The sequence below is a fragment of the Clupea harengus genome, chromosome 10 (assembly GCF_900700415.2).
Source record: "Clupea harengus chromosome 10, Ch_v2.0.2, whole genome shotgun sequence".
Classification (NCBI taxonomy): Eukaryota; Metazoa; Chordata; class Actinopteri; order Clupeiformes; family Clupeidae; genus Clupea; species Clupea harengus.
The window spans coordinates 4,995,621-5,014,572 of NC_045161.1; the positions used below are offsets into that span (position 1 = coordinate 4,995,621).

At 40.3% G+C, this 18,952-nt stretch overlaps 3 protein-coding genes across 6 annotated transcripts in view; all 3 read right to left on the reverse strand.

The window, feature by feature from the left end:
• Positions 1–514: 514 nt before the first annotated feature.
• serbp1a (SERPINE1 mRNA binding protein 1a) lies at positions 515–7,744 on the reverse strand. Of its 2 annotated transcripts, none has more exons than XM_012834161.3 (9): positions 7,401–7,744; positions 4,958–5,144; positions 4,521–4,670; positions 4,330–4,398; positions 3,770–3,844; positions 2,894–3,071; positions 2,514–2,552; positions 2,142–2,402; positions 515–1,637 (listed from the first exon to the last, which is right to left on the reverse strand). In XM_012834161.3, exons 1-9 carry the CDS (start codon positions 7,630–7,632, stop codon positions 1,578–1,580), a joined length of 1,251 nt encoding a protein of 416 aa, XP_012689615.2. In that variant the 5' UTR covers positions 7,633–7,744; the 3' UTR covers positions 515–1,577. The 2 variants fall into 2 exon arrangements, with proteins under 2 accessions (XP_012689615.2, XP_012689614.2); XM_012834160.3 differs by having other exon boundaries at positions 4,330–4,401.
• Positions 7,745–9,880: 2,136 nt separating this feature from the next.
• hsd17b7 (hydroxysteroid (17-beta) dehydrogenase 7) lies at positions 9,881–16,372 on the reverse strand. Its single transcript, XM_012834158.3, has 9 exons — positions 16,217–16,372; positions 15,453–15,656; positions 14,947–15,039; positions 14,664–14,778; positions 13,207–13,401; positions 12,873–12,977; positions 12,559–12,615; positions 12,101–12,199; positions 9,881–11,562 (listed from the first exon to the last, which is right to left on the reverse strand). Exons 1-9 carry the CDS (start codon positions 16,249–16,251, stop codon positions 11,458–11,460), a joined length of 1,008 nt encoding a protein of 335 aa, XP_012689612.1. The 5' UTR covers positions 16,252–16,372; the 3' UTR covers positions 9,881–11,457.
• Positions 16,373–17,933: 1,561 nt separating this feature from the next.
• ddr2a (discoidin domain receptor tyrosine kinase 2a) overlaps positions 17,934–18,952 on the reverse strand; it is a 38,653-nt gene continuing 37,634 nt past the window's right edge. For all 3 annotated transcript variants that reach the window (XM_031575075.2, XM_031575074.2, XM_012834154.3), the window contains exon 17: positions 17,934–18,881. In XM_031575075.2, the coding sequence (XP_031430935.1) occupies positions 18,750–18,881 (132 nt within the window). In that variant the 3' untranslated portion in view covers positions 17,934–18,749. The remainder of the gene's footprint in view (positions 18,882–18,952) is intronic.

Below are 18,952 nucleotides of genomic sequence, written 5' to 3' on the forward strand. Positions count from 1 at the left end.
TGTAAGTGGCAACTGCTTACAGGAGAGGCGCCAAGACCTGAGTGTTTTTTTGCGTTTTGTTTTATTGGGAGTCTTGGGGGACGTAGCAGAGCGAAGGTCATGTTGTTCAGCCAGAAATGCTACACAGGCTAGTCAGAGCAGTCTGTTAGCTATTTGCAAGATAGAAGCAATGCTACAAAAAAGACAAAGATATGCTTTCCCATAACTTATATCACACAACATCCACATGGAGTTGGCTTCTGGGTAACCACAAGTCCAGCAGCTCTCTTCACACGAGACATGCACATAGACAAAATGTCAGCTTTAGGTTATCCCGAAGTAACCCATGCACCATCACAATTTTCCTGATTTACACTACCGGTCTCTACCTTTAGAGACACTGTATAAGCCTGTGAGCTACTGGTCATCATCTACATAGAGGCTTTGATTGCTCAGAAGGAAGAGGGCAAGTTCAACATTTGACAAAATAAGGTATTTCACACCGAGGTTGAAAACGCCACACTACAATCAAAAATGAATCGACCATCTTTTTAATTATGGACAGAGGTCTATATAATAGCAGGGCTGGAATTCACACATTTTTATAAGCACTTCGTTGTTCCACACTGAACAACTGTATTTCTTTCAGAGCAATTACGCAGCAGTGTTGGTAAAGCAAAAGGGGGAAGAAAGAATGATCACTGGTACAGGTGATTTTTTTTTGTGTGTCATGAACAGGCTTATCAGGTGAGTTTACATCAGATTCAGTAAACAGGAGTGCATTATGTAAACATTTCTCTAATTGATGGGTGTTTGAAGAACTTAAGTGGTGTACAGTACACATAGCAAATGCGGTATTTTTTTTTCCTAGATTGAAAAGTTTTCCAAGTCACATTCATGTCATCAGGTTGTTGAGTGACAAATCTCACATTTATCTCGTTCTATGTTTCATAATCACCAGTGGCGTAGATGGATGAACTTAGCATACATCTGAACATTTACACTTGAATCTTCCATAAAGATTCATCCATGAATCTCAAAGGGACCATATTACTATGTCTAAGCAGCTGGACCCCTAGATGAGTAAAACAAACAGAACTGAAATTCTGCTGTTTTCAGGTGACAATTTACTAAAGGCAGTAACCTTTTCAGAAGTAATCGGCATTGTAAGACCTTGTCTGATTCCCAAGATGCTTGATTGGAGGCAATTGTTTACAATAACAAAAGACAACCCACCATGGGACACCACAGGCCTACTGATGCACCCTTCACATCTGTTTGGAAATGCGTATTTTCAAGCAGCAATACAAAAGGTATCCATGAAGAATGCATAATCTCTGAAAAAAATACTGTATGAAAACATCCCTGCTACCGTGTTTTCTAAAATACAAAACCTCTACCAATAATTGCTTCAGAGTAGCAAGAAGTCCTTTCCTTTTTTTTTTTCTTAATTTTTTTCCTTTTTTTAAAACAGGTAAAATTTCAGTCCTCAGGGGTGAATGGCATGGATGACAGTCCATCATTTCATCTGCTGAAGGATCCTTAAGCATGCAAGCCTCGTAGAGGAGGGGCCCTGCGTGGCCTCGCTGGGACTGGATTCAGGCAAGGGCCGGGAAGGCCTCAGGGTCGTCCACGTTTGGGACAGACACTCCACTTTGCTACAGGACGAGAAGAACGGTGCAGAGATATCAGTAGATATATTGCACATCCTAGTAGACTGACTACTTATACATCACGTAGGATATTTAAGTTCACAGCTCACAGATAGTCATGGTAAGAATGTTAACTGTTAAAATTGATCTGAAGACGGATGCATTAATCATGAAATGGAAATCTCAAATGTGGGCGCCATACCAATATGATTTATGTAGGAGGAACTTAAGCAACATGCAGAACAGTGATGTGATACAAGACACTACACTACATGACTAGCCATAGTACCTTTTTACAGATCCAATGTAAAATGTTATCAGTTGCGACATTTGGAATGTTTACAAAAATGACCAGCCCTTTTTGCCTTCAGTTGGCATTTTGATGGCCTTAAAAATGATATGGCTGAGTCAGCGTGCAAAGATGCAAACGAACAATTTCCCCGAACCAGTTACAGCCCAATACAACTGGGTCAAGGAGGCTGGCAGCATCAGACATCATCTATTTTTTACCTTCTCAGTGCGACCACCGCGTGGCGGCCTTGTGGTGGGAGGTCCTGCTCCTGGTCCTGGTCCTGGTCCTGCGCCAGCTTCTCCACCGCCATCACCGCGACCTCCACCGCCGCCACCACCACGACCTCCACCGCCACGTCCTCCCCTGCCCCCCCTGGCACCTCCGCGTCCGCGGCCTGGGCGGCCCAAATCTCCAAAGTTGATCTCAAGCTGAGCTGTGATGTCATTGGCTGGCTTCCTAGCGTGGTGTTCATCATCGGTCTGAGAGAAAAGTTTAGAGTAGGCAGGTCAGTACATCTTTTGTCAGTCTCCACAGCCAGTTCACTCATCTTAGACCGCACAAACGATGACCTAAATACCATGCAAACGTACCTTTGTTTCAACTTCCACTTCGGTATCAATGATGGCAGGCTTCGCGTTTAGTGTGTCAGAAAAACAAAAAGCAAATATCTTATGAGAATACATTCTACATGGGACATTTTTTATTTATTTTTTTTACATGAAACTCAATTAAGTTATTGACATGATGTTAGCTATATGATGCTTTGATAAAATCGTACAAAAAGCAAATTTGTATTTGATCCTGATCAATTTACACAAACTCGTACTTCTGTAAGCAAAGTATTTCATCACTTGTACAATTCATGTAATTCATGGAAATACGGCTACCACACTAGTTGAGGAAATACATGTTTCACTGAAATCAATTCATTTACAAGCAAATACTGTGATTTCTTGTTCCATCTACTTACGTTTTCAGTTTTAGACTTGTGCAGCACATATCCTTTCTTCCATTGGCTGTCAGCTCCCTCGTTGGCCTTGCGAATGTTGAACTCCACCTTGGCTTTCTCCTTAGCCTGCACGGCCTTCCACTCATCCAGGGTCATCTCCTTGGCCGCTTCATCTTTAACCTCTCCGGCCTCGTTTTCCCTGTGACGAGACATGCCAAATGGTTAGGAAACTGCTGACTACAGGTGTAAGTACCAAAAACAGAGCTTCCTTTGTAGCAGATGCACATAGACAGAGAGCAGAGTCGCTGACTGTTTGCATTAAATTGAATAAGCAATGCAATTATTAACAGTAAAAGGAAAGCGAAGTTATTTAGCTGTTAATTGCATAGTAATTTCTTTAGAAACATTCTGTGGAATATGCCAATAGCACTAACAGCCAGTTGATAGGCAAACATGTGTCTGTATAGAGCTCAGAGCGGTTACATCGAAGATGCACATGACACCGGATCACAACAAAGCTCGTCAGTACAACGCCACTCCACATCAAAATCCTTATACGGCACTATACTTCAGAATTTCATAAACTCTAGAGTTCACAATAACAACGTTTCATAAGAAGCTGAAATACAACCATGTCCATTTATTTGAGGAGACCGGGCTTATTTTCGTATACTTACTTATTAGCTATAATCAGGTCACTCTTGTTTACGGTCACTTATTTTAACTCCCTACAACAATATACTCACTTTACTGGAAAATATCCACAAACCCAACAAAATGGATATAATTGTGAGCTCCTCAATGACTACTCAATTGCTAAATATGATCTGTTTTACCATCACAAGTAGACATTATGGGGTTGGGATTCTGCAGTCACCATGGCGATGGGATACTCACTTGTTCTCAGAGTCAGCAGGGGGGTGCTCCTCGCCCTCAGGGGCCTCTTCAGTAACGTTGGACTGATCAAGCTCACTGTGTGTGTGGGGGGGGGGGGGGGGGGGGGAGAAATTCGATATAAGGTGAACATAATGGACTACTGAGACAAAAAAAAACTACTGATATTTCACAAACTCACACAACAAACACTTAACACCTGCATTAACCACACATATTTGCTCAATGTTGAAATTGTTTAATTTTTCAGATGTCTCACCAATAGCAACGATTTACCAGAAGCAGGGTTAATCAAACAGCTGCTCACAAACTGTTGTAGAGGTACTAAGGGCAGCCTGTTGACTACTTTTACAGGCTATGTTGCTTCACAGTCAACACTAATTTGTAATAATGTATGGCCATAACCAATTGATTAGCTTCAGATATTGGAAATTGAGCAGGCTTACCGTTTCTGATTTACTGACAGAGTAATCTTTACTATCCTGTTAATATGGTCATCCAAACTTCACTCAAAGAAAGTCCACAGACATTCAGATTCAGGTCAACTTAAATTCAAAACTAACCCCATTTCATCCTTGACGGTCCCCCAGTTGTGAGATCCACCACCTCCACGTTTTTCCTCTGGTTTCATGCTGCTGAATCAAAAAATGTATACTTAGCTGGGAGACAGTAACAGACAAAACAGACTGTAAAAAAAAAAAAGGGCAGACTAATGCTAAAACAAATCAATAGCAACTCTGCTCGCATGACTTACGATCTGTCACTGCCGCTGTGTCTATCGAATTCACGTTTTCCACGAGCATCAAAGCCATCGGTTCTGCCAATGCCCCTGCCACGTCCTCCGCGGGGGGCACCTCTGCCGCCGCCGCCACCACGGCCTCTGAACGGCCGGTCACCAGCAGACCTAATGGTGCACACACAGACAATTAAGTACAGCTCACAACATACACCTTATTCAATCTTTATAACACAAATATGTAACGATTGTATATACATAAAATGTTGCAAAATAAAACAAAATTTAAGCTCTACAACAAAGGAGTATGATTTCTGTGTGATGCTGAATGCACAACTAAGCAAAACCTCAGCTATTTACCCTTAAAAATGATCTGATCTGGCTTGACCATCACACTGGGTGTTGGTACATAGCTGTGAAGAAAGCCATCGTTAGATATCATCAGTCTCACTCACTTTTCAACAGAGAACTCTCCTCCCTCAGCAGGCTTCTCATCACCAGGCTTGTCAAAGCGGCGTTCACGTGGTGGCCTCCTCTGGTCTGTCCGCCTCTCTGTGGGAGGACGTCCCTCCCCTTGACCCCCCTGCTGCTGGGACCCTGTTGGGCCTTGCTGGTCAGGCCTTCTGCCCATTCTCCTCACACCTAAAATAGATAAGACATCCTTTAAGACTCCAGACAGCTGGTAGCTGACCATTTCACAAAACACCTGAAAGCAATTTTTTTTTAAGTGACAAACCGGTTTTACAAATCTACTTAAAGGATTGAGTACTGAACATATTTTGACATGATGAAGGCTAAAAGCCTATCTGTGATGTTTCATGTTCTTTAGGTGCGATTCCATAAATGTGTATTCTATGAACTATGTGTCTGCAGCTGAGTTTAGCCATCTCACAGTAGGGCTGGGAAAAATAATCTTTGCATAGATGCCATTCGATGCCAACGTAAAAGAGTGCATCAACTATAAATCAATTTTTAAACAACGTAAATATGTATGCGAGCATTATCAATTTAAACAAACCATTCAAAACCATCTCACTTGGATATGCAGTTATAATGATGAATTAAGTTAATTAACATACAAACACTAGCAATACACACTATGTGTAGTGTTAAACATTCTGTAGGGTCTTGTGATGCTAGCCAAGAAGCGTAGACTTAATGTAAACAAATCATTTCCATGATCGTGTCCGCCATAGATATCAGTGAATGAAAAGTTGACTAAGATACTGCCAATATATATGCCATGTACACAGTCCACATGGTCGTGTGATGGAGCAGTCATCACATCAGTAAATAAACACCTATCTTGTTTTACATTTGACATGTTTTACATGTATTTACCACAAACAGGCCTAAATATGAATTTCTACTTATTCTACCTAGTAGTTAAAAGAGCAAGCTGTTTTTATGTTATTTTTGGTATACAAGAGTATCAGAATTATCTTGTAGGTCTAATAGGACAGAATTTGTTTTAATGTGAAACCAATACATTTTTTTGTTATAGACCTTGTACCATGCAGTGGGCTACAAAATATTTAGTATTAAGACATAGGCATACTCTTGGGTAATCTTCAAAAAAAAAAAGAAGAGGAAGGGTTTGATGTATAACGAGTATTTTTTTTTAAACATCCGTTTAATAAAACGTTCAAATAGAAAATAAGAGTTAAAATCTGAATGCTTGTATTTATGATTTAAAAAACATGCATCGTGATGTATCAAGAATCGTTTTAAAATCGAATCTTACCCTTTCAGTCGTAATGTAATCGTCTATTCAGTTAAGATTCACACCTCTACCTCACTGCACTTTTTGGTCTTAAACACACCTTCCTTGACAGGGTTTTGTACTTGCTAAGTCAAACATGTTTGGGCATAAGGATAGGACTTTGATCTGAAATGCAGAGGCTAAAAACGAGATTTACGTCCTTACACTCGCTGCGTTTTGGCTCAGGATGCTGCCTCCAGCGGGATTGGCTGAGCCCTCCCTCCACCTACCAAAATAGACATTTGCCAGAGGCTAATCACACACCCCAGCAGCTGGTAACTAGCTAGCACGTTTGTGTGCACCTGTCAGGTCTTATCGTCTCGCCAAATCTGACAGACAAGTGGACAAGATATTCCCCCGTTTTCAATTCTTATTCCATTTCAAGAATTCAACAGCAACATAAGCACTCCCTTAATACAACTTCGCTCGATGGGTAGCACATTCTTCCGCATTATAAAGAAATCGTTTAAATACCCAACGTTGGTAAACATGCTACCCTTCATGTTGGCCTGTAACTTTAACGCCCTCGAGGGATTGACGATTCTGAAGCTTGACGCGGAAACCTGTATTCAACTTCAACCACGAGGTTCGTCACGCAGCGCTAAAGCTCGCTAGCCAGGGTGTATAAGCTAGTCAGCTAGCTAGCTTGCTAGTCTTACTGAGTCACTGTGTGATTTCACACCAAACCAACAATTCGGTGATTTGTTTGAGTACACGGCGGGAGCCCAAAGCACTGTGTTGAATGCAAACTATATAATGAGGCTAATCAACATCATTGACGCAACCCATCGAATCGTGCTCACACTAGTTCGACAACATCTATGCAAGAATCACTTGCCCAAGTTAGTGTTAACTAAGGCCCTGAGCCACAAGAGATGATGACTGATGTCAGATACACACAGGCGAAATACGCAGAACGAATAACATGCTTGTTAAGTTAGTTAAGATGAAGGTGCTCGTGAATAATTTACAGGATAACGCATTGTATTCAAGCTTGTCTTCTAAGCATCCCAAGTCCCCAACACAAAAGAGACCATGTTGACCTCATGGGGGGGCTTGGACTTTCAAGCGCGCAACTTGCCGCAAGACTACCTGTTCTTGAAATTATGGATAAACGGTTTAGTAAACAACCATACCATCCTTTTTAAGAGCTACGGGTGCCGGTGTTTCTTCTTTCTTCTCAGGAATAGGGATCTTCCTGTCCTTCTGAGATTCTTTTTTGGGTAGCTTTGCAGCCAAGGCAGCAGTCTTGGCGGCAGTCTTTTCTGCCTCCTTTAATTGTTCGAAAGGATCGGCCTCATCGTCAAATAGCTGGTCGAACCGATTGGTAACAACACAGCCAAAACCTTCTTGCAGTTGTCCGGGCATGATGACGCCCCTTCAGCAGGATTTTCCTCCGATTCTACGAGGCTTGGTGCGAACACTTCGCTAGTTGACGCCACAAGATGGCTGGGAAAGGAATTGCCTTCTCTTCCGGCGTGATAGACATCCGGGACTTCAACTGCTGCGCCGTGTGGGGCGTGTAGTTTTGTCAAGAGATGAGACATACACAATGCTATGGTAAAAAAACTACTGGTCCCTACAATGCCGAACTAACAATGCATTTGCCTTGAGTGAAACCCTTTTTCTGTTTATGGTGAAAACGCACCTCTCAGTACGGAGCTGACAAAACTTGAAAAGCCTGTCAAGACTGCTGCTGATTTGAATAATGTTTGTTATACATTTATGCAAAGTTGTATGGACGATGCTGGGCGCTTCATATTAATTTGTAAATGAAAGATAGACTGGGCTACTCGTACAGGTTAACATAACTTGTTTTAAAACAGTAAGCAGTAAACAGACCCTTGTGTCGACGGGATGCTCTCTTTTAATATGCTGGGTTTTAGGTCACATAATTATCTTACGAGAACATGACAAAAAGCAAATGATTTAAGCCGCTCTGAACACACTGCTTGACAACAATATACAGTGAGTCTACTAGATAGGTCTTAACGTTGCTGCATATGATGTTGCAGAAGGAAGAGGTAGCACGTTACAGTTTATGCAAAGAAACAGGTGTTATGTCTGCTTAGTGCATCATTTTATATGGGCTTAGAGTTTGGGAAAGGTCAATCAGAAGATTATTTTGGCCTATGTGTTTTTAAAGCCTGTAGATAGGGTTCATACAGCTCCATGGATGGAACATTTATGGAGGCTGTAAATGTATCAACGTATCAAATAAAAGCTAACAAAAACAGCTGTCCTTCAACGTACGGTAAGGTTTAAGCTTAATTTGCATTGTGTGGAAGAAGATACACTTTGCGCTTCAGTCTTGGCCTACATTTACTCAATCACCAAAGACTTATGTCCACAATAAGACTGAAGGCCCAGGGCTACTGTTAAAGTTAACCTTAATAGGCCTATATTTAGAAGTATGCTTACATTTTGCCTTATTATAAGCATTTTCAAGTTACCCTTATTACTTAGAATTTGCACTTATTATTTTATCATGTAGGTCTAGTGTATGAATGAAGTTGACAAAGTTAAAGAAATAATATCAAAGAAATGGCGTAACCTAATGTCGCTGATGGCAGCGTCACGGCATTATATTCGGCTATGTAATGCAAGAGCACAACAGAACGCAGCAGCTACAGGAGTGGGACCGAGTAAAAAACATCTCTGTTAAGACTAACTGACTTTTAACGGACCATGTCGAATTCCGTCTCAGATGCAATGATTGAGTCTTATGCTTTGATGTTTTTTGTGATGGCGTCGTTTTTTGTCTATTTCTGCGGTATGGTTTGGGCTTTTTGCAACCCAAAACTAAGCGGGATTGATGACGATATTCTGGAGTCCGAGACTCACTATTTAACATTTAACGACATTCCATTGGAGCATCTCAGTTCACCGGAGCAGTTGCAGAGAACCCGAGACTGGATTGTAGATACTTCGAAGTGCGCTGTAGGGTTTGATAACCCCACTGTGATTGAGGACAGAGGAGAACATTGTAAGGAACACCATCCGTTACCTTCATCATGTGAACATTAATGGACAACCATTACTTAAAAAGAAAAAAAAAATACTGCCCGAGCCTTGTCTGCTTAAAGTATGTTTGGGGGGTGTATCAGAATGGAACAACAGCTTTTAGGCTAACTGCACAGGTGAGATGATCTAATGGCACATCGTCTGGACAATTTTATTCTACAATGGAAAGTTGCAATAAAATAGCCTACGGGAACATTGAATGAAGACATCCGGCTTTCTTATTTCATAGGTTGTCATGGTCATGTTTACCTAGGCTATGTGAAGTTAGTCTTTTGCCATTTTAAAATAGAACTTTCCAGTGTTCCATTGCAGTTTATAACAGTTTGCATTAACGCTGCAGATCAAAAATGGTCCTTACTCTGCCTATAACTTGTTTTTCCATACACAACTATTGAAGTTCACTTACTGCCATTAGTTTGGAGAAGCTCTGCTGCTAGAGTACCTTCACTACCGCCCTCACTGCTCAAATGCCATGAGGGCAGTTTTATACCCTGGAATCAATGGTTGCCAGACAAGTTCCTCTGATAACCTATTTCACGCTTAGCGTTTTTTTTTGTCTCACATAAAGTTAATTCCAACAAGAGGAGATAGATCATTTCCAAGGTTTTTATTACGCTTCTGCTTATAATTACTATACATCACAGTTTCATTGTATAGAAAAATAGACATATGAACATAACCTCTAGCATAACAGATCACATATTGCACAGTCATTGCTTATTTTGTAAATGCAGATAAAGGTACTCCTAACACACCTTTGCTGCTGAGTGTTGCAGCATCTTTCTCAAAAACTACCTTTTATTAATCCACAATGAGCATGACCGAGGCTATTTTGGGGATTCTGCTATTGAAAATATGAAAAAACACAAGTGGGAAGTGAAATACAATTTTACATCCTTACAGTCAAGCCCACACTGTACAACTCAAATGTTTTTTTTTTTTTTAGTAAAGCTTGCTAACAAGATGGTAGCTTGCTATAGAATAGGCCAACAACTGTATTTATTTCTCTATCAAGGTCATTATCTGCAAAGGCACAGAAGCCAAAAAAAGAAGAGTGCCCTAGTAGAGGTCATTTTTTATCAGTTTCAAAGTATAAGAAGAATGTAAACTGTTGCACTCAACTGTATATATTAAGAGAACCAGAGAATCGAATAGTCAGCTATTGTGCCAGAGTTGCCATGTCGACCCAGGTCGAGGCAATAGAAGGTGATGACACTGCAGACTCAGTGTCCCTCTGCCCCAGCCAGTCCATTATCTGATTCCAGAGGGCTGCTCTGTGCTCACAACAGAACAGAGAGGCTGAGAGTGACATCATTCAAATCAGCGCAGCTAACAGTGGTCCAGCCAGAGAACAGTTCACAACCCTAGGACTGATAGTTGGGGCCAGTTGTGGTTTTGAAACAGAACAATTTTGTCACCAGGATGTATGCTAGATGCAGACTTGTGCATATTGAGTTTGCTTCCAGAAGTGTACTGTCACCACTGACACTCTTAAGAGGATTAGACCTCATCTTTTTATCCCTGTAACCTATTGCTGCCCGTCCAACCTGCTGCGAGCTGAGTGAGAAAGGGTTAGTCACACGTGAAGGAATGCTAGAGCTAATGTGGCATCCTCCGAGCCAAACAGACTCCCCAAACTAGGATTGGAATGTTTAACCTACCTTACAACTCTTCTAAAGGTCACAGTACATTTTACACAACCTGATTAGAAAGATTAAGCTTCAGTGTTGAGTTCCCCCAAGCTTTAAGCTTTTAGAATTTTTATAACGTTTTTAGTTTGTTTTAGAAGGCTAATTTAAAAAAGAGGCAATAACCCACATTTCTATTGCAAATAAGTGTTGCTGTCAGTGAAAATATGAATGACCAATATGTTATTAATTGGTGAAATTTGACAGCAATAAATAAAATAACTATTGAGTACATTTTGGTGAATTGTCAAAAGAGGAAAGTATTGCAAAGGCTTGCCATAATCATGAGCATGGTTTCCTTGATGAATTTGGCAAATAAAGGTCTGATGAGCCAACTATGTGTTGTGTATTGCATCCTTAGGTGTGAACTAGACCAAAAGACCTGAAGTGTGAAAACCAAATGGCATTTGAGTGTCTTTGAGTTGGGACCAAAACAGTCCTTCAGATTATAGGATTTTGTTCATATTGCTGATGCTGTATTTTATTGATTCTGATGTTCTTCCTCTGCCAGTTTCCTCCGTAATTTGTCTTCAAGGTCTCGCAGCTTCTCATAAAGGGCTTCTGACGTGTCTTCATCAATATCCATCTAAAGAGTCACAAAGATTGATAAATGCAGGGACGGGCAAGGATTTTACAAGACATAATGGTATTGATTGGAAAATAAAAACAATGAACAAGAGTAGACCATTTTATGATGCTTGTGGGGAAATAAATCATAACAACATCACAGACAAAAAGAAGGCAACTAAAAGGAACCGTACTTTACACATCATCACATAGATGGGCTGAGGCTCAGTACTGTGTGAAGGAGCGCCTAGTGGTATGATACGATTGTAGCCTAGTGTCTCATTAGGGACAAAGAGAATGAACCGAATACGTAAGCAATATATTGGTAGTAATGTGGACCTATTGCAGGCTTTTGATAACATAATGTTTGTGTAATGTTGTAATGTTCATGGTTTACGTCAAATTGTACTGGTTTGGCAGTGCCCATCTTGCCATTTCTGATTAAGCCAGGTTGACATGTATGGATAACAGTTGGTTTTATGCAGCACTTAACACGCTCGTCTGGAGTGTAATTAAGAGATAAAATATTGATTGGCTGAAGGGTTTTCTGTTTTGACCTTGTGAGGCTGAGTGTAGTTGTTGCCGAGCCCTGAGGTCAAACTGTGGTATTTGACCAGAGGATCCAGGGACTCAGGTTTCTGCATGAACAGCCAGAACTGCCAGAGAAAAGACAGAAAAACCAAATGATGAAAGGATAGCTGTGTCACTGTTCACTGAGAGGAGGTCACTGTAAATAGATGGCCTTCATTTTGATGAGTCAATAAATGACACAGCATTTAGTATTACCATGGAACTGCAGTGATAGTCTAGTAGCTTTGACAACCTAATCTGTACTGCCTGCTTAAATGCTGTTAGTGGAAACTGTTGTGCAGATCACTGTAATCTCTACAATATAACTAGGTTTGATTTTAACAGATGTAACAGTCAAGTTAGACATTTTGAATATCTATTTGGAGAGGTTTGATACCATATGGTTGGCTGTTGATGGGTAGACTAGTTAGTAATGAACACATACCAATGCCTCTGCTCCGTTGTATGGTGTCAAGGTGAACGTGTTGGTGAAGATTCTAATCTGTTCAAGCAAATGACAAGCAGGAGTAATGGTGAAATAGTTCACCAACACAACCACGGATGCACAGAGGGCTCATTTTAATGCCCGAAAAAGACATGCTTTTCTTTATGATGCAACCAATGGCAAATACTCCATCAGTAGATTTAGACATTTTAGTAATAATAATACACTTTATTTATAGAGCACCTTTCATAGCTGAATTGTTGTCTGAAATTGATAATTACAGGGAACAATGACTGTTTTTCTCCCCCACTCACCAGCCACATAATGGGCATGATGAGTGTCCAGAAGAAGGATGGCAGGATCCCATAGGTCAGATTGGTCATCACCAGTCCTGGGCAAATCACAGAGGAATACACACCCTGATGGACAGAGCAAGAAATAAAAAAAGGTTGGAATGGAAGATCAAGAGAAATTACAGTTGCAAAATATTGATTTGACCAACTCTGACATATCGGCCACAACGATTTCTATCCAAAACCTCTGGAATTCACAACAGTCAATGTTCTGATGCCATTTGGGGCCACGCCACACAACAAACTCAGCCTCATGTCACCACAGAGAACAGGAAGGGGTATGAGCTGAGCCCACCTGCTGGTTGTGTTTGCGGTTCAGGGCTACACTGAGCAGGTCTGACGCATACTTGGAGGAGCTGTAAGGCTCTGTGCCCTTCTGGTGCTGAAGGTCCTCCAGACTGAAGGCCGATCGGTGGGCATTGCTAGACGATGTCCAGATCACCTGGGAGGCTTTATCAGGCTGACACAATAAAGGCTCCAGCTCTCTGACCTGCAACAGATCAAGTGACACAAAACAAGTTAGTTGGAGACAACCTGAAAGTGATGATGTCCAACATCTCAAGTTCCTGTGCCTCAAAAAGGTATAATATCTGCGGCATCCAAGTAATTGTTTTGGGTCCAACTGAGCACATGCTCTTGGTAATGTATGTATCGATTCATGAATTGATTGTTGTTTGCTGGAAGAATGTCTAAATAAATTCCTACCTAATGCACACACACAGAACACTAAAACCTCTGGAGTCTGCCTAACTATGAGGAATCCCTCTCTCCCACACTTGTCGCACAGACTCCTGCACTTGATTCTGATGAAACAAGAGGAGTGTTCCATAGAGAAGACCAAGAGAACTTGATGCCATTTAAGATTTAAGATTTGTTTTGTTTTTGTCTCTTCTTTAAGGCTGTGAAAGAACAGCCTGGCTCGGTTATCCACTGAGGGACATGATGCTGGCAACTGTCTATTGCTTGGGTAGTCTGGTGTGACCGCAAGGTGGAGGACGAAGGGTGCAGAGCACAAAGAGAAACACAAGCCCTCAGAGCCGCCTTGTGCCACAGCTGAGGCAGAAAGCGATACCTTGGCCTCCCTTCTCCTGAGGGAAGCAACCTGGTCCGCTCTACTGTTGAAAGATTAATGGAGACATTCTGACTGGCTTGCTAAAAACACAACAATACTCATCTTAGATGACCATGTGGTGAGCTTTCCGTTACCTCATAATCCCATCTCAGAAGACTTCAGGTGAACTGGAGAGAGAGAGCTATGAGCACAACTCACCAGGTTATATGAGACCACAGAAAAATGTAAGGAAGCACGTAGTCTGGGAGAATTGCTAATACGAGTAGCTGACAAGTGACAGCTCCTGAGATAAGTTACCCGACCTTCACAGACTGAAAGATTAACAGACCACTTTTTTGCTTGTTCCATTTTCAAAGACCCAAAAGCTACAGGGACACTGGACGCTCAGTTGCAAACATGTTTGGGGGATATTTGTTTTTGTTCAAGTCAGCTAAACAAGAGTTTTGGGTTGTTAAAGATACAGTAACGGATCATATGAAAGAGGTGTGAAAGTGAAAGTGACGAAAGTGTATATTTTCTGAATGGTCTGAACTGCTTTATTATGCAAATCAACTTACTATTACACTTAAGCAAGACAAGCATGCCCTTAGTTTCTAAAACAAATTGTCTGGAAATAACCACATCTTGATTTAATGAGGTGCTGTTTTGATATGTTAATTTGCTGAAATCAGATTTCTCACCAAAAGGAAATGTCCAAATAGATTGGTGGCAAAAACCTCCTGTAGTCCATCGGAGGTAATGTTGTCTTTTTGGGTAAGAATGCCCTCAGCTGTTGCAAACATATTGATAACATTGCTGCAACACAAACATACATTAATCATAAGAAGAAAGGCATACTCCTCTGCAGTGTGTCTGGTATGTTATGATACAAGCAGTTAAAAAATAACACACACTTGAGATAACAACTCAGCCTTCATATCAGTTCCCCCCTTCATATCAGTTCCCAGTCTACAAACTCCTCACCTTGAGAAGAGACCCTTGAAAAAGGCTTTGAAATCCAGCTGAGGATTGGGCATGATCCCTGCATTAAGGTAGATGTAATCTAGTCTGTTATACCTAGAAAAACATAATTTGAGATTAGGGATGATACTGACCAACATCAGATGTAGGTGATATCCAGGACTCCACTTACACAAATCCTTTAGATGGGTAGTGTGCACCATAATGGCTTTTCTTAAAAACATGTCTTTGCAGCAGTGGTAGTGGCAGGTAAACTATGTTAATTAAGAAAAGTATTATTTGTTTGTTACATAATCTGGTTTAAATTAAAGGATTAGTGTGGTTCTCAGAGATGCAGTCAGTATCACAAATGAATATCTTCCCTGGAGAGAATTCCATTCCACTCTGAATAGGATAATCATCAGATTTTGGACTAAATTCAGTATGCTAAGAAACAGGTTTGGTACCTGAGGTGAACACTCTTGTTTGTATCATGCATGAATTATCTTTGATGTGATACGCCTTCCCACCTTAGTTTGACATCTTGGGCTGCGCGGAGAACTGAGTGGATGTTGCCCACATCTAGATTAAGCACAGCCACTTCAGCCTCGGGGTGAGAGGTCAGTAGAGCATGTTGGGCCGCCTCGGCCCTGTGCATGTTCCTGCAGGCCAGGCACAGCTGGAGCTGACTGTCCTGAGTCAGAAGCCGCTCACACAAGGCAAGGCCAATGCCACTGCGGGGACAGATGACACCAATACAAAGTGCTGATCAAGTGACATTACTGGACTACTGCTGGCATAGTTTGCATCAGGAGTCAATGGAGGGAAGCTGATCCCATTTGATGCTGTCCCGTTTCTAATGAGTATGGTTTACATGCTTGGGAAAGTTTGAAAACAGCCACAAATGTACCCTAATCCTGTAACATATAATGTTCATACCTATACTAAAATACTAGCTAATAGAGTGATCTTTTCAGATTACACTTAATGATCTTAAGGCTTAAATAGGGTCATCGTTTATCTGGAAATATAGCTTAGGTCTCTACACTAACCCCCCCTAAAAGTACATACAGAAACGCTTGATTATCCTTTAATATAGGCTACTATCACAAAAAGTGACTGGTTAAACGTCTCAAATTCTGCTCATATTACGTCGCCTAACCTGACGATGTAAACTGATTAACAGCAACAAACATTCATTCGTCTATCATCCGCATAATGTTGCAAATGAAATGGCTTATCTGGCCATCAGCCTACGTGTATTAAAGAGAAAATAAGGAATCGTTCTGTTTACCTGTTTGCACCGGTCACCAAAACAACTTTCCTCATCTTAAAGTTTTTGACATATATCAATTATGTAATAAACAGTAAGCCGGCATTGGTTACCAATCGTTCAGATGAACGTCGGCACGGAACTAACATTTACACTGTCTTCAGATGGCCATATCCGTATCATGCTCCGCCTTCATGGTGTGATTGGATGTCACAGCCACATTAACCAATAGCGTTAAGCTCCAGTCTGCCCTGCGCCAATACAAACCTGCTACTAGCAACGCATGATATAGGCCTATACCAGAGCAAACAGTGAAGCTCAAACCAAATTGATCAGTCGATTTTATTTTGTCCGTCACAAATATTTATACAAATCAGTCCAACTTATGCATTTTCATATAAACTATATGAGGATAACAATTAATTGAATACAGAGAATAAAACGGAATTTCTTAAAGCAGTAACACAGACATAACCACTATACAACATTTACTGTACATAATTAAGTCAGTATCAATACATTTCTATAATTAAAATCATAATACAAAGAGGATGCAAAAACAGATTTAGATAATGTGGTGAATAGATCTTGGAATTCATACAAATAGAATAAAATGGCACCAGTTTCATTGACTTGAAATCATTCACCAAATTGATGAATACATCTATTGTATGTACAGCCATACTTTCAAATTCAAAGTGAAAGAAAGAAATAAACTGGGGTACAACAGAAACAAATTGTCATATTTGTATGTATATACATACTACAATTAGCCTACAGTTGCATTTAGCCTCCAATGTAAGACTACAATGCAATGTTGAAATTCTGAGGCTCAAAGTTCAGAGGGTTCATGAGTTGTGAAACAGGCAGTTTTTCAAGGGTGTTACATTATACATTGTCATAAATAAAATTTTAACGAGAATTTAGACATCGGCAAGCTTCTACAGAGAAACGAGGAGTTGTGACCCTAAAATCTTTTTTTAATCTCTGTGAACATCATGTGAACCATCTACACCATATTTACAAAGACCCTCTCATACCATTTGCCATTTCTAATGCCAATGATACAAATGCTGTATATCACGCATGACTACTAGTAATATCCCTTTCTCAGTTCATGATAGTTGAAATTAACTGTTCAGTTAGTATCAAAAACCCAACTTGCACAATGTTCCATACTTACCATTGGATTGCAAAACAATTGACAATACTCTCACATGTCATTACTTACAATAAACCACCATAGTGCATCTCTAAAGAAGTCCAGTTTTTAAATCAGAAGAAGTGTATGTTTCCAAGCTTGTGGTCAGATCAGCTTTTTAAGTTCTGAAACCCATACGTAAAGCTTTAGTTCTCCTATGCATAGTAACCAATCGAAGATTGTGCTTTATATTCATAAATGCATGTGCTGTCTACTACATTTTACATAATGGATGTATACATGAACAATCTGTATTTTAGGTGTTACTGCATTTATAAAAACATGAGAATAAACATTTGGGCCATAGGGCCACTAAATATGGGCCATATTTAAAAGTGTTAAACTAATGGCACTACATACTCTGTCACATTTCATGATTTGGAACGTCATCATTTATGGTGATGCAATTTCAGTAATAGTCACTCAGTAAATGTTTTGGTAATCTTTCAAAACGGTATCTTACTACAATTTATCGAACTGTACCATTATGCAATAATAATGTCAGAATTATAGAAAACTATGTTATAGACTTAATTATCTTGGGACACCATGTAAAGCAACAGTGGGATATGTTTGTGAAAGAGATTATTAGGCAAACATATAAGCTCTGTTTTGAGGCAATGAACATAAATATTAACTTACATACACTGTAATTGTAAACACTGTGGTATTGGTGATTGGTGACATTTATGACTGATCATTGTTGGCGATTTACACAGTATCACCAGTCTTTTAAATTATGCATATACAAGTGATTTGCATGCATATGTGGCCTGATTCCATTTTTGACCTTTCACAAAAAAGTTTGCATAAATAATGGAAAAGGTGTGTAACTCTGTTGTACTATGGTGCACTTTGGTGCACAAAAAAACTTATGACTGGATAACAATATGCAAAAGAAACATTCTTACATTTGTCAAAATACACTCTACACAATTCTACATTACCCATCGAACTGCATGTACTATTTACATTCAAGCTGTCTTCAAAATGAAAACATTTGAAAAACATGAGATCATTCTATGTATATATCTTTCTTGTATTCTTTATACATTATTTTGGGGACATCTTTAGTGACAACGAACCTATGGGTAAAAAAAACTATGGACTTTATTTGACAAAAAAGTGCCTAAATGCTACATTTCTTTGGTTTGTCTATATTTGGCTTTCTACTGCCACCCAAAGGTAAAACACAGGGGAGTCTGTCTGAGAGTATGTGTATGTGTATGTGTGTGTATGTGTATGCATGTCAGTGTCTGTTCACTGGTATTGTTTGCTGTTTGGAGTCCTGTGGGCACACAAAGTGTCTCTGGATGTGCCTGTTGTGGCATTCATTGGTGTTCCATTCCAGACCTAAACCCGGCATTCCAGAAGAATGCAATGGATTTCCTGGAAAGAAGGACGCTCCTTGGTGTTCCTGCGCCAGCAACTCAACATGAGCTTGTAGAGTGGATCTGGACACATGGCTGGTTGTGGTAAGTAGATCTACAAAGACAAAAATTAGCCTTTCAGTGAACAACTATTGAACCTTTCTTCTTCTACGACTTCTACAAATC